This window comes from Lonchura striata, chromosome 3, assembly GCF_046129695.1.
Source record: "Lonchura striata isolate bLonStr1 chromosome 3, bLonStr1.mat, whole genome shotgun sequence".
NCBI classification, from domain to species: Eukaryota; Metazoa; Chordata; class Aves; order Passeriformes; family Estrildidae; genus Lonchura; species Lonchura striata.
Genome location: NC_134605.1, coordinates 53,856,650 through 53,870,483, shown reverse-complemented (window position 1 = coordinate 53,870,483; position 13,834 = coordinate 53,856,650). Strand labels below are relative to the sequence as shown.

Below are 13,834 nucleotides of genomic sequence, written 5' to 3'. Positions count from 1 at the left end.
CCGCCAATCCGCGGCGGCTGCCGGGGCCGGCCTGCGCGTGCGCGGGCGGGGCACTTCCGCCGGCGGGGAGGCGGCGCGGGACGAGGGCGGAGGTGAGGGAGCGGGTGAGGGAGCGGGACCGGTCCGTACGCGGCGGAGGTGAGGGACCGCACCGGAGCTCCTGGGAACCCCTCTGAGCAAGGAGGAGGTGAAGGCCAGGACGGGCCAGCAACTCCGCCGGGGAGTAGAATTGTCGTAAAGAGTCTTTGCGTAAAACCGAGGCGTTATTTGTTTGGATTTGCGTGTTGGGGGTGTGTGGGGCGTGTTGTGCTTCCACATTTCCCGTGATCGCCAGTGCTGTTGTAGATGATAATGTAATACTGACTTTCGCATTTATTTCGCTTTTTGCATCGCAAGTATTTTGATACGGTACAATTTATATTTACTTTTAACTGCTTTTCTATAATATGACCTGTCAGCTTATGTGTGCACTGTATAGTTCATATGAATGTGAATAGCGTGATAAATATATTATATCATAACTTTTAGCAAACTGTTAAAATAGACTAAAATGCTTCAATGTAGCTGACTCACAGAATCGCGTAAAACAATTATTTTATTTCTTACATCTGCGGACTGGCCTCTCCAAGTGATAACAGTGACAGAAAACAGAGCATAAGCATTCAGGAAGGATTTATTGATTCTTTGCTATCAGGAAGTGTGAAACAACAAGATAGAGCTACGGGAAGAAATAAAATATATGGATCTGATCTACAGAATGTCCTGCAGACAAGTCAGAGGTTAAAACCAAACAAGAGAAACGTCAAAATCTCAAAAGCATGTTTGAATAATGTATAAACTGTTGAATTCACAGGTAACCCCAGCAATGTAACTATAGAGAGAACAGAGGTTTTAGGCTATCTCCATGCTCTGGAAATTTGTCTTTCTTTTATCCTTTATTAAAATTCTAAGAATTCTAAAGAGTGAACTCTTTTTTTCACAGTGTGATCCAAAACAGGGGTTGCTCTTGCCGACTCTTCAGCATTCATAAGAGCTGAGAAGATGGTGAATGTTCTGAAAGGTGTTCTGGTTGAGTGGTGAGTAGCAGCATTTACTGCCTCTCCTCGTGTCAAAGACTGTGTTTCTTTAGACCTGGAACTAATCTTAAGTAACTGAAGAGTCCAGACAAAAGGAGGTATTGTGGGGAAGGGTGGTGCTGAACAAGCAGAGAAAAGTGCGGCCTTTGGGGAAGAAAAAGAAGGCAATTGTGGATAGTCATAATGCCAAAGGCCCATTTTTCTGTTCAAGAGATTGTTTTCCACTTATGCCTAACCTCCTTAAAGAAAAAACTGCATATGAATATGGAGTAAAAATATGATGGTGAAAAAGTTAGAAATCACATAGTTGTAAAAATCCAGGTTATTATTTTAATTTAGCAAAATAGAGAAAAGGATGTAAAATACTTCAAATTAGCATTCACTATGAGAAATTATGCTTCAAAGCTATATTCTACCATGTCTAATGCTCCCCTAATATTGTCACGTCTTTTGAAACGTTTACAAGTTAAACTTTTAGCTGTATATGTAAGTTATCTATATGCTTGTCAGGTACAACTTAACCCTAGTATGAGCAATCCAGTTACCTTGGCAATTTTTCCTTGCAAATATTAGATGCTCCCTCTTGTTCTTTGTATTGCTTGCGAGCAGTTTCTTGCTGTTGTTTGTGAATCAAGTGTTTCTTTACTGATTCTTGAGGGAGACGAGGTAATCTTTCATTTATTCATTCCTGTTTTGTTTTTATTTAATCAGCTCTAGGCTGAATTTGGTGCAGGGTTAACATGTGGTTCTGTTTGTAGATCATATTTGAAATGAATGTGCTTGGAGTTGGTAAATGTCAGCTTTTTGGTGTAGGTGCAATGTACCTGTTTTCATATAATCTCATCTTTGGACTGAGACTCAGGCCTCTGGCTACCTCCAAAATTAAAGGAAGCATCACTCAAGATTTGTGGGGTCATATAGCGTTACATGATGTGTAAGATTTCTGCTGTACACTTAAGTCTCCTAATATGTTTGCAATCTAAAACTGCACAAAAGCAGTTCCATACTTCCAAAATGTTTTCTTCTAAACAATTTAAATTTTATTTAGAAGGTGATATCATGACTGTTCAGTTGGAGTGTGAGAAATAATACAATTCTTATATGAGCACTCTTTGTCTGTGCTATACTACTTTGAGTGAGATCTGTGTTCTCCTGTCTTTTGGTTATCCCTATACTTTAAGGAAACCTGTTTTTATGAGGCTATTGCTGAAATCAGAAATGTAAATTCAGTCTTGCCTTATTAAGGGTTGGACTTTTGAGTTTTAGTTTTGGTTTGGGAGTTTTTGAATCTGCTTTAGCAGCAGCAAACGGAAATTTCTCTGCTAATCAAGCAGCTGGTTCTACTCATTAGACTTTATTACAATTTTATTTTTGTCTCTATAGTAACCAAAACCACTTGGAAAGAATCAACTTTTACTAAAGTTTCACAGAGTGTATTTAAGTTATGAAAATTAATTTTAGTTTTCCTAAACCCTTTAGGAATATCTCTGAATGGTGTTTCTTTTGTTTGTAACTATAACTTGTGAGGTAGAGTCTGATGTGTATTTGTCTCTACAGTGACCCGGCAATGAAGCAGTTTCTGCTCTACTTGGATGAGTCAAATGCTTTGGGAAAGAAGTTCATCATACAAGACCTGGATGAAACTCATGTCTTTGTGTTAGCTGAGTTGGTCAACTTCCTCCAGGAGAGAGTGGGCGAGTTAATGGACCAGAACTCGTTTCCTATTACTCAGAAGTGAGACAAACCAGAGAAATGAGATTACTGCAAGTTTTGGAACAGTGAATTTCAATAGTTTGTGTTGTTACTGTTTTAAATAGATAACACTGTGGCATGTAAGTCCTACATAGAAGTGGCTACTATAGAAAATGCATCATTTTCATAGAAAAAAATAGTCTAGAATTGGATTTTGTTTCTCATTTTGAAAGAATGTGGTATCTTTATTAAAAGACTTAAAATTATACACTTGAGGAGTTCCCTTGAGAATTCTTGATGCATGCTCTCTGGTTTTCCTTTAGGTTTTTATCTTGCAAGATATGACCCAAAAAATAGAGTAGTGTTTCTGTATTGGAATGCTGTATGAGGTCCTCTGTGGATGTGTTGTGTTCCTGTGTGTGATTGAATCTGATTATAGTGTGACTGATAGAAAGTAAAGAATGTCAGTTGAAGTATGATCTGTGCTTGATGGAACATTTGTAAATTGGAGGCATGGTCAGATGCTGCTCTTAACTGGATGGGTTTTATACAGCAGGATGAGAGTTGGTCTGTTTTGTGGTGTTGTTTGAGGTTGGGAGCGTTGGGGGTTTTTTGTTAAAACATGTTACAAATGCCCCATACTACTTACCTACTTTTACCAAGGCTGTGCTTTCCGAGTTGTTCTGAGTTTGGGGAGAGGTGGTGGGAGTTTGGAGTGGAAGGAGGGATTGGGACAACAAGATCTATTGCCCTAGACTATTATAAACTAAAGGGGTGACAGAAATTAGAGACCAGTCCTATAGATATAATTGCTTGTATTTTTTCACTGAAGCCAGTAGTCACAATAAGTTATGTGATCAGACTCCCAAGCTCTACCTAACAATCAAGAAAGCTGGGCTTGGATTTTTGGTTATGAGGGGATGTTTTCAGCTTAGTTATTTTTCCCATATTGCCTTTTGCTGTAAAGAAAAAAGCTTTGTATTGTCATGGTTTGGTTATTTGGGTTTTTTTACTCTGTATTTGTAACTTTAGCTCAGACACTGGCTTAACTTTTAGATAGATAGATGCCACCATTTTGTCTTTGAGAAAAAGAAGTGTAAAGAGAAAGGCTTTTCATAAGGAACAGTTTTCTTTACTGACTCTCCCACTACTGCTTGTTTTCTTTTGTCCAGTAGACAGCAGATTAATTGGTAGGTTTATCCTTGTTTTTTGTTCAGATTGTTTTTTTCCTCAGAAGGAGGAATCTTCAGGAGAAAATTTCACTAGATGTTTTTAATCAAAAAGCTGTCCAGAGAAAGTTTTGTAGAATTGTGTATATTCGAGTTCATGGGATGAGCAAATAGCCCTGCAAAATTTAACTTCATGACATTTCTGGTACCTTCCCTTTTCTCTGACTGTATAGAACAATGAGTTTGGGTCTAAATTGTTTAATCTTTCTTTCACAAGTGGGTGCTTCCCTGGTCATGTAGATTAAGAACCAGCCACGTGTCTTTACCTGAAATAAGAAGTTTAAATCTTATTTATAAATGGTTTATGGTTTTTTATCTCTTTCTTGAGATTGATCTCGAGAGACTGATCAAACACTGACCTCATAATTTATTTTGTGGAAGGTTGTTGGGGGGTCATTTAATGGAGAAATAATCAGTAGTTTTAACATGGCATTATAGCCTAATACAATTTATTTAGAAGGGTGTGTTTCCTTTCTTTGGAATCCTAGTTTATTTTCCATCCAGATTCTGCTGAAAGGTAAATCATCCATCACTCTTTTCAAACTACAGCATTTGAGAAGTCATGTTTGGAATTCCACATGTTAAGCTTCTCTGTATATCGCATGCCTAGTGCTCCATTTCTATTGTGACTTTCCTTTTCAGTCTGTAATAAACTTCTTGCAGTTCTTGTCTTTTTCTCTGGTTAACTGTACAGCTTTGCTGCTGTCTTCCCTGTATTTCAGCTTAAATTTACAATAAATGGCTTACAGAGGGTTAAAAGTAACCAAACTGTATAAGCTAAACAGTTGGGCATGCATCTTATGTTCTCTGCTCACAATTTGGTTTTTTTTGAGCAAACAAGTTAATGGACTTCTAACTTCTAAACCTGTCAATACTTTTATTCCTTCCTGTACCCTAAGAAGGCATAACCAATTCTGTGCTGGAAGAATAAACAAATGATGTAAAGATGTAAGTTGGTATCATCATATGTAGTCTAAGGAACTGAGTTCACTGTAGTTCCTAGAGAAAAAGAGGGTCTTGAATCAGGTACTATGGTGAAGGAAATCCAATGCAGAAACTTTTAGAAATTGAGTATGTGTATGATTTTAAAAAGCAAACAAACAAAAAAACCCAAGCAAGGGTTTCTGCGATTTGAATAAACTTGGACCTCTGAAAGGGTTTGATTGTTTTTAAATGCATCTAGTCCTAGCACTTACATGCTTTAACAACAACAAAAATACTTGCCCAGATGGGAGAAAAGTAGATACTACTATTAAAAATACCTATACATTTTGAGATAATCAGCATTTACAGTTACAGATTTTAAACGTTTGTGCTGATTTTCATTCAGGTGTGAAATATTGGTGAGTACAACTTGGAATGAATCACTGCATTAAATATACATTTTTTAAAGGCTGGAAACACTTGAGAATAAAAGCTGTAGGAGATCTGTTGGAATATATCCATGCTTTGATAATGGAGTTGATAGGGTGAGAAAATCAGCTTTAACTGAATTTGGAATATTAATTTATGTTAATTTAATGTTTGTATCCATAATTATTATGTTCACTTTTTTGCTAGTAGCTATAGAAGAACTACAGTGCTCTCAGGTTCTGCTTGAGCAGCAAAAATATAGCTTGTATGACAAACTTGTTGCTGCTTGTAAAAGCACCAAATTTTCTCTTGAAGGGCTTTCACTGCTCACTTTTTGCTTTCAGTTTGAGTTGAAAGTATTTGGGGTACTGAAAGAAGAGCATGGTAGGACAATTACATAAAAGACACTTACTTCAGCTTAATTTATTACTTGCTACTTATTTATACATAGATCTAAATAAGATTGCAAGTTCACTTGTTAGCATTTTGTGATGTAAACAGTTATTCTTGTGTAGTTATTGTAACTTGAATATGCTCATAAATTCTTCTGTTGTTAACACATGCAGAAGCTAAAGAGTTGTATTTGATAGAAGGATGAGACAGATCTCTAAAGCAAGGTAAGAGAATTTGAATAACATAAACAGCATGTTATGTAGGAAAAGAGGGATGGAAACTGAAAATGCTACTTCCTAGTGAAATAAAGCAATAACATTTCATTTTTATTGAAGATTATACTATTGGACATTTGGGTTTTCGTTTGAAAAGTCAGATTTTAAAAAATTGTTTATTAATGGCCTTCAAAGAAAGTTGTGTAAAAACAAGTCTAAATGCCATCACATATTTAAATAGTATTATAAATTGTGAGATGAGCTAATTCTGGTTGTTTTAGCAGGGGGGTTGGCAGCACAATGAGTATGACCCTGGTTGGTCAGTATAGATAGGGGTTGTAATGATGCGTCCCTCTTCCTTCTCTCTGGTACAACAGCTAGCCCAGAAAGAATAATTGTACAGTACAGTAAGGGAGGAAATAACCAACAATCACTAGGGAGAATGGATGTGTCCTCTAGAAAGTAAATAGAGATTGCTGTTGAAAAAAAAATAGAGAATGTTATAGGAAATTCTATCATTTTACCTGAGAGAACTAGACTGAGTGGATTTGATTCTGTAGCTAAACTGCCTGTGTTTCACAAAAAAAGGTAGGCAACTGAATCCATTTGAATAATAGTGGTTTTGTTTATTTGTTTAATGTACTTAACAATGATAATTGGGGGACTTGGGGTTATTTTTGATTTTTGTTTTTTGTTCCTTAGTGGTGAGAGCTAAATGGTTGTCTGATGTGCTGTACTAAACCTCTTCCAAGTGGTGTTATACATTAAGAAATCCTGTTTTACAGTCTTTCCAGGTTTATAGGGTGTATTCAAAAGCATATCCTTTGATTCCCTCTTTTTTTTTCCTAATGTGACATAACAACAGATTTTATAGTTTTTTCTCAGCTCAGCAGGGCCACCTTATGTGTGTGAGAACAATCCAGAGAACACGTATTTTATGCATTAACAGGATTGTTTACTGTGAGCTGAGGTAAACAAGATTGTTTACCATAAATTAAAGATAATGGTATTTCATGGTGTCATAAAAAATTACTTACATTTAACCTTTCTTAGTTGGCTTCTTCACCATAAAAGTTCAGTAGGCCCCTAGGCTGACATTACAAAAGTAGGGCACTAAAAATCATATATAAATGTGTATACATATATATATGTATATCTATATCACTACACGTATCTTAACCACTCTTTAATCATATAAACCAGTGCAGTTTGAGAGGTATATTTTGCTCTTAAAATCAGACAGTAGACCATTGAAGAAAACCGTATGCTTTCATAATAGATTTTTTTTGCAGCTCCAAATTTCATATAAATTTCCACAATGAGTCCTTGATTATCCCACAAATGATCCCATTGAAACTCATGGTGTTTACTGTGAAATGAGTGCATTACTTGGTCTGTTAGAATTGGGTGTTCGTTCTTTAATTTAGACTGTGGCAAGGCCTATATCTCCTATACAAAATCAAGGATTCAAAATAAGTTGCAGTTCACAATGATGGAAGAACAATTTCTTCCTAAACTAAGTCATTATCTAGCAGCTAATCAGAAATGTAAACAGTAGGATATATGGTATAAATTTGATGTAGACCTGGGGTTTTTTTTGTTGTTGGTTTTTTTGTTGTTGGTTTTTTTTTTTTGTTTTGTTTTGTTTTTCCCAAAATGTGGAATATAAGTAATGTTTTATCCACCTTTGTTTCATTTAAAAGATTTTCAGGACTGAAGAGCTGATAGTTTGAAAGCAGACCAGTAAGGGGAGCTCTTGCCAATATTTTAAGCTAGTTTAAAAAATTGTTGCAGCCTGGACAGTGGTGGGTCAGAGACTTAGCATGCTTTGGACCATCAGATATGCTTTCAGCTAGAGATGAATATTCAGCTTCAAAGTGTCCTGCTAAAAAGATATTCACTGTTGGAGATCTTGAAATATTTTTAGTTCAGAAATTTCTTAGTTGTTTAGGTATCCAGTGTTTTCTCCCTAAGTGCAGGTACACAGCTGTGTTTCATTAAAATGATGAGTCTGAAATGCAGTCTTGTCGTCTGATGTTACTGGTAGGTCTGTGTATCTCCACACCATGAGCCTGCTTTAGAAGTTGCTCCATATTAATTACATAATTTTTAGTGAGTGTAAATCAAAATAAATCACTGTTAATAAGAGGTAAGATTTATGCTTTTTTTTCCCTCTGTATTTCCTCATAATACAAAATGCATGTGATTGTAGGGTACCTGTTCCTCAAATCACATGCATTATACTGTGTAGAAGACCATACAACATTCAATCTTACTGTATTTCAGTCTGCATAGGGGATTTCTGTATCTTTCTCCTTACATTATTGCTTATAGTGCATGGAAGTGAGACATTCAGAAAGTTTTTCCCTCCTTGGCCCCCAAATGAGTAGCTTTATTGGTTTACACATATGTAATTGTAAAAATCATTGTGTTCTCTAATCAAACAAAAAGCTACAATACCTATCAAGTTTTAATATTAGGGGCAACCCCCTGCTAGGTCTTTGAATAATAGGGATTGTATTTTTCATATAGACTGAAAAAGTAATTTTCTCACTTCTGATTGCATAGTACTCAAGGATTAAGACTACTAGAAACAGACTATAAAATTGCTGCCCCGTAAAAAAATTTCAAAGTGGAAATTTTAGAGCATTAGTGATAGCTTTTAGCTTTTTGTGCTTGAGCAATCCTAGGTGTTAGTAACAAGAAGTGACTCATAATATCAATGCAGGAATGTGCTTGAACATCCACCAAAGAAAACCCATACAACACTAAAACTGATGGATAACTGATTAGCCACATAACTAGCCGCTCAGGAAAGAAACAGCAAAATTTCTGGATGACTACAGACTGAAAGAGTTGACTGTCAGAGCTGTACAGCTGTTCATTTTTCTATGACAGAAAAGATGGCTCCAATTGTAAATGGCAGGGTGTGCAGAGCAATGGGTGCCCTCGCAGCTGTGAAGATCTCACTTGCAGATGAGATAGTGTTACATGTTTCTGCAGTGTTGGCATAGCTCATACACTGTCAGTAGACAGAGGTATGCACACCAAACAAATTATCTCTCACCATTTTGTGTGTTGTGTTCCTGATGTAGCTAAGCTAGAGAGGTGAGATGGGAGGGCAAAAGAGAAAAAAGGCAGGAAAAAGGGGGAAGAGTATTTTAGGTTTGTAACTATTCTTTCCTGTTAATTCTGAAATTGAACAAGATCAGAAGGAGCATAAGGACCAAAAAATTTACTTGCAATTGACTAGATCTTAATTGGCTTACAAAAGGCTCTGTGTTTATCCAACCAGGGACCAAGCTTTCTTAATATTACACCTACTATTCATTTGGCCTGTCCTGAATGGGACCACTTTTCCCTGTGGAATTACAGTGTAGTTTTACTTCCTTTTAATCTCTTAATTCTCCTACACTGGCAACTTTGTGTGTAAGACATGTTTTGTATGTGTGTCATATCATTAGATATACAGGTATTCCAAAAGCGAGAATTTCAGCAGAAGTGAGTAACCCTGGAATAATGATGACCTTCTGAGTCATCAACTAGATATGAAAGAAAAATTTCTCTTCAGCTGTAAAATGAAGTGTGTTCCCTATATTTGATTTTACTTTTGGTCTAAATGAAGACTAATTTTATCTTTTAATATTAGGAAAGTTATAAAATCAGTATAAAACTGAAGAAAAAAGAAGCCTGGTTTCTTAATGAATATTTTAACTCAATATTGTTAAGCACAACCACGTCAAGGCCAATGTAATGAAGGACTGTGACAGCTTTTAGTGTTGGTCAGGTGGCCTTTTAGGTAGAGGGAGCTGCAAATAGTATTTGAAAAGAGCCCTAGAGGAGGGATGAGGAGTGGGCAAAGCTAAGCATCTGACAAAATCTGTCAGGAGGACTAGGGAACCTGAATTCTTGCAATCAGTAAATGTTTCCCCTTTTGGTTTTCAGTAGGGTTTTTAAAAGCTATTTCTGCCTGTTTAGCCTGCTGTGTTACAGCAGGAACCAGAAGGAGCTGTAGAGAGTGGGAAGGAACAATTCTGAAGGTGGATGTGTTTCAGAAGGTGGTTTCTAAAGTAGTTTGCTGCAAGTATGAAAAACTAGACCAAACTGAGACTCTTTTCAATGTACAGTTATTCTAGCTCATTTTTATTGTATTATAAAACAAAGAAACTATGAAGGTCCAACAAAAAAAATTTTGTTTGACTTGGTAGGTATGAGAAGCAATCCACTACACTCTAAATTTGAAACACTGAGGGAAGCTTTCATGTAATGCGTTTTTTCATTGTCATTGTAGTTACAAAAATATCATAACCAAAGTGAGTCATAAAAACAAATAGAGAAGACTGTGAATACAGTCTACCTGGACCTTAGTAAAGCCTTTGACACCATTTCTCACTGCATTCTCCTGGAAAGAACTGGCTGCTCATGGTTTGGCCTGGTGCTGTTTGGTGGGCAAAAATCTGGATGGCCAGGCCCAGGGAGAGGTGGTGAAAGGTGCTGCATCCAGCTGGTGACCTGTCACTTGTGGTGTTCTTCTAGGCTGAGTACTGGAGTCAGGCCTGTTTAACAACTTTATCAATGGTCTGGACAAGGGGATTCAGGGCACCTTCAATCAGTTTGCAGGTGACACCAAGGTAGGTGGGAGTGTTGATCTGCTGGAGGGCTGGAAAGCTCTGCAGAGGGATCTGAACAGGCTGGACCAGTGGCTGAGGCCAGTGGTGTGAGGTTCAATAAGGCCAGGTGCTGGGTCTTGCCCTTGGTCACAACAACCCCAGGCAGTGCTACAGGCTGGGGAAAGAGTGGCTGGAAAGTGGCCCAGGGAAAAAGGACCTGAGGGTGCTGGTCAACAGCAGCTGAGCATGGGCCAGCTGTGCCCAGGTGGCCAAGAAGGCCAATGGCATCCTGGCCTGGATCAGCAATGGTGTGGCCAGCAGGACCAGGGCAGGGATTGTCCCCCTGTTCCCAGCAGTGGTGAGGCTGTGCCTCGAATCCTGGGATCAGTTCTGGGCCCCTCACTACAGGAAAGATACTGAACCATGGGAGTGACTCCAAAGAAGGGCAACAGAGCTGGTGAAGGGTTAGAGCACAAGTCTTACAAAGAGTGGTTGTGGGAGCTTCGGGTGTTTAGCCTGGAGGAAAGAAGGCTCAGGGGAGACCTTATCAGAGAGACCTAGAGCAACCTGAAAGGAGGTTGTAGTGGGCTGGGGATTGGTCTCTTTCCCAAGTAATGAATGATAAGAAGAAATGGGCTCCAGTTTTGCCAGGAGAGGTTTAGGTTGTATATTAGGAAAATTGTTTTCACCAAAAGGTTGGTCAGGCATTGGAACATGTTGCCCAGGTAAATGGTGGAATCACCAGCTCTGGAAGTGTTCAAACAGCATGTGGATGTGGCACGTGGGTATATGGTCTTATGGTTACCATGCAGTGCTGCGTAAACAGCTGGACTTTGTGATCTTAGAGGTTTTTCCAGCCTTAATGGTTCTATGATTCTACAGCATGCTTACCCTGTGAGAGAAAGAGACCTTTCCTTGTCTAACAGTATTTCTTAAGATTTAGGGAGGAAAGGGATTTTGCAGTCCTTACACTGAGTGGCATTCCTGTAAGGTGGGGGATCTCAAGGGGGAACAAACATAGAAAATTGAGTGCTAATAAGGATAGCCAGACCTTTCACATCTAGAATTTATTTTTGTGTCCTTCTAACACTAGGATTAAAAGGATCGATGAAGTCTCTAATCAGGTATTCATGAAAGTGAGGGGTGTTTCTTAAATAATTTTGTTTGGACATGGAGCTGCTTTCTATAATTTTATTATATTTTGCTAAAACCATTAAAAATGCAAAAAGTCATCACATTCTTGCCATGTATTTTTCTACTCTTAAGTCTAGGTTGAAATGTGGGTTTTTTCCAATGGAATAATGCACTTAAATATTTAGTCATATTCCTCTATAGAACTACCCATAATAATGCAGGCATTATGCTGTAATTATACTGGGTTTAATTTGGTTTCTTTTAAGAATTAACATTTGATTTTGCAACAGTCTCTGTATTTGTCATATCTTCTGAAATCGAAGGTGTTAGTAGAGAGTACAGTAATTTGGGACTCTGGTGTTAAACTGTGCTTAAGACCTTGACTATTTTGGTGGCATTTCTCTTATTTCACATTTTTCAAGATTTTTCTCTTTATTTTTGCATTTAAATGTTATCTCCATTGAATTTTCTGGGGGGGCCGGGGGGGGGGGGGAAGAAAAGGACTGCTTAAGCTTTGTTGTACTGTCCTTTACTTAAGCTGCTCATGAGACTATACTTGGAAATAATAGGTTTTGAAGAAAATATATATGGTATGAGTCTCTGTAGATTTAAGCTGAAAAAATATATAAATTTGTGTCTTGGGCATTAAAGCACATGTCTGAAAAGCCTAGGAACCTTGGAAGTATTTCCACCAGCTGCTATTTGTTTTAATATTCTAATGTGCTCTTTGCTGAGAAAGTTATATTAATTGATCTTTTTTATATTGTAGACATATTCAAAAGGCTCACTTTGAACTAGGGTTTCATAATGCTAAAATTTATGTGAAGCGCATAGAAAAGGAGCCTAACCTGATGCAGTAAGTGAAATATGCAAAATTGCTCTGTTTAATAGTGTAACATGCAGATAGACATGTCTATTTCTCCTGGCCCTCAGTAGTATGCATTTCAAGTTTAATTTACCATTCTTCAATATAATTGATCACTACTGTCTGGACCAGCACACTATTTTTCATGTTCCAGAACTCTTTGAAAATCTGGGAGTATTAGCTTCTTTCATGATGTCATCAAATACCTTACAAGTATTCTCTTACTGACAGATGCAGATTTTTCTTCTCTTTTTACTTGATGCCTTCAGTTTAAAATTTTCAAGTCCTTCAATTCATGACTTTGTGTTATCATATTTAATCCTGTTCTTTTTAGTGGTCACTAAAAATGATTCTGGGAGTCATCTGTTCTTTTCTGAATGATATATCTGTTTTGAGTCTAGACTGTATTGTTGATCCTCAGATTTGTGTGATCAGCACATTTTATTAGCACACTCCTATTTTTGTTCGAAGGTCACCTAACAAAAATATTAGAAAGGACAGTATCGTGACTAATTCTTCAGGGACTCCATTTATTGTATCTCTTCAGTCTGTTTTCTTTGGAGCACCATCCACTGGTATACTTAACTAGTTCTGATCCCTTACCATGTGTACTAATCTTCATCTCTTCAGTTATTATCTTGTGTGGCATAATTTGAAATACTATGTAAAGTTAAAAAAAAACCAACAAAACAACAAACTAAAAACAACCCACACGTGAATATATTTCCCTTGCTTAGCACTGTAGTGGTTTGACCCCAGCTGGATGCCAGGACTCACCAAAGCTATTCTGTCACACCCCTCCACAACTGGACATGGGAGAGAAAAGAGTTCATGGGCTTGAGGTAAGGACAGAGTGAGATCACTCACCAAATACTGTCACAGCCAAATCAGACATGAATTAGAGATATTAATTGAATTTATTACTAAAAAAATCAGAGCAGGATAATGAGAAGTAAAATAAGACTTTAAAAACACCTTTCCCCCCACCCTTCTTTCCTTCCCAGCTCCACCTCCTCCCCCTCAGTGGTGCAGGGAGACAGGGAATAGGGGTTCTGGTCAGTTCATCACCATATGTTTGTGCCACTGCTCAGGGAGAAGAGTCCTCTCCCTGCTCCAGTGTGGGGTCCCTCCCACAGGAGACAGCTCTCCATAAACTTCTCCAGTGTGAGTCCATCCCACAGGCAACAGTCCTCCCCAAACTACGGCAATGTGGGTCACTCTTCCATGTGGTGCAGCACTGCAGGCACAGCCTGCTCCAGCCTGGGTT

At 37.9% G+C, this 13,834-nt stretch overlaps 1 protein-coding gene and 1 pseudogene across 3 annotated transcripts; both read left to right on the top strand.

Annotated features, from left to right (window-relative positions):
* The first annotated feature begins 19 nt into the window (after positions 1–19).
* Positions 20–3,036, top strand: GTF2H5 (general transcription factor IIH subunit 5). 3 transcript variants are annotated; one of them, XM_021540434.3, is made up of 3 exons: positions 20–92; positions 983–1,076; positions 2,634–3,036. In XM_021540434.3, exons 2-3 carry the CDS (start codon positions 1,042–1,044, stop codon positions 2,812–2,814), a joined length of 216 nt encoding a protein of 71 aa, XP_021396109.1. In that variant the 5' UTR covers positions 20–92; positions 983–1,041; the 3' UTR covers positions 2,815–3,036. The 3 variants fall into 3 exon arrangements, with proteins under 3 accessions (XP_021396109.1, XP_021396111.1, XP_021396112.1); XM_021540436.3 differs by having other exon boundaries at positions 77–138; XM_021540437.3 differs by having other exon boundaries at positions 85–187.
* Positions 3,037–5,944: 2,908 nt separating this feature from the next.
* On the top strand, positions 5,945–12,562 carry LOC144245976 (uncharacterized; annotated as a pseudogene).
* Positions 12,563–13,834: the final 1,272 nt, after the last annotated feature.

Coding starts and splice junctions, on each gene's coding strand:
- GTF2H5 (XM_021540434.3), top strand. CDS start 1,042: ATGGTGAATGTTCTGAAAGGTGTTCTGGTTGAGTG. Junction 1,077..2,633: donor AAAGGTGTTCTGGTTGAGTG/GTGAGTAGCAGC, acceptor TTGTCTCTACAG/TGACCCGGCAATGAAGCAGT.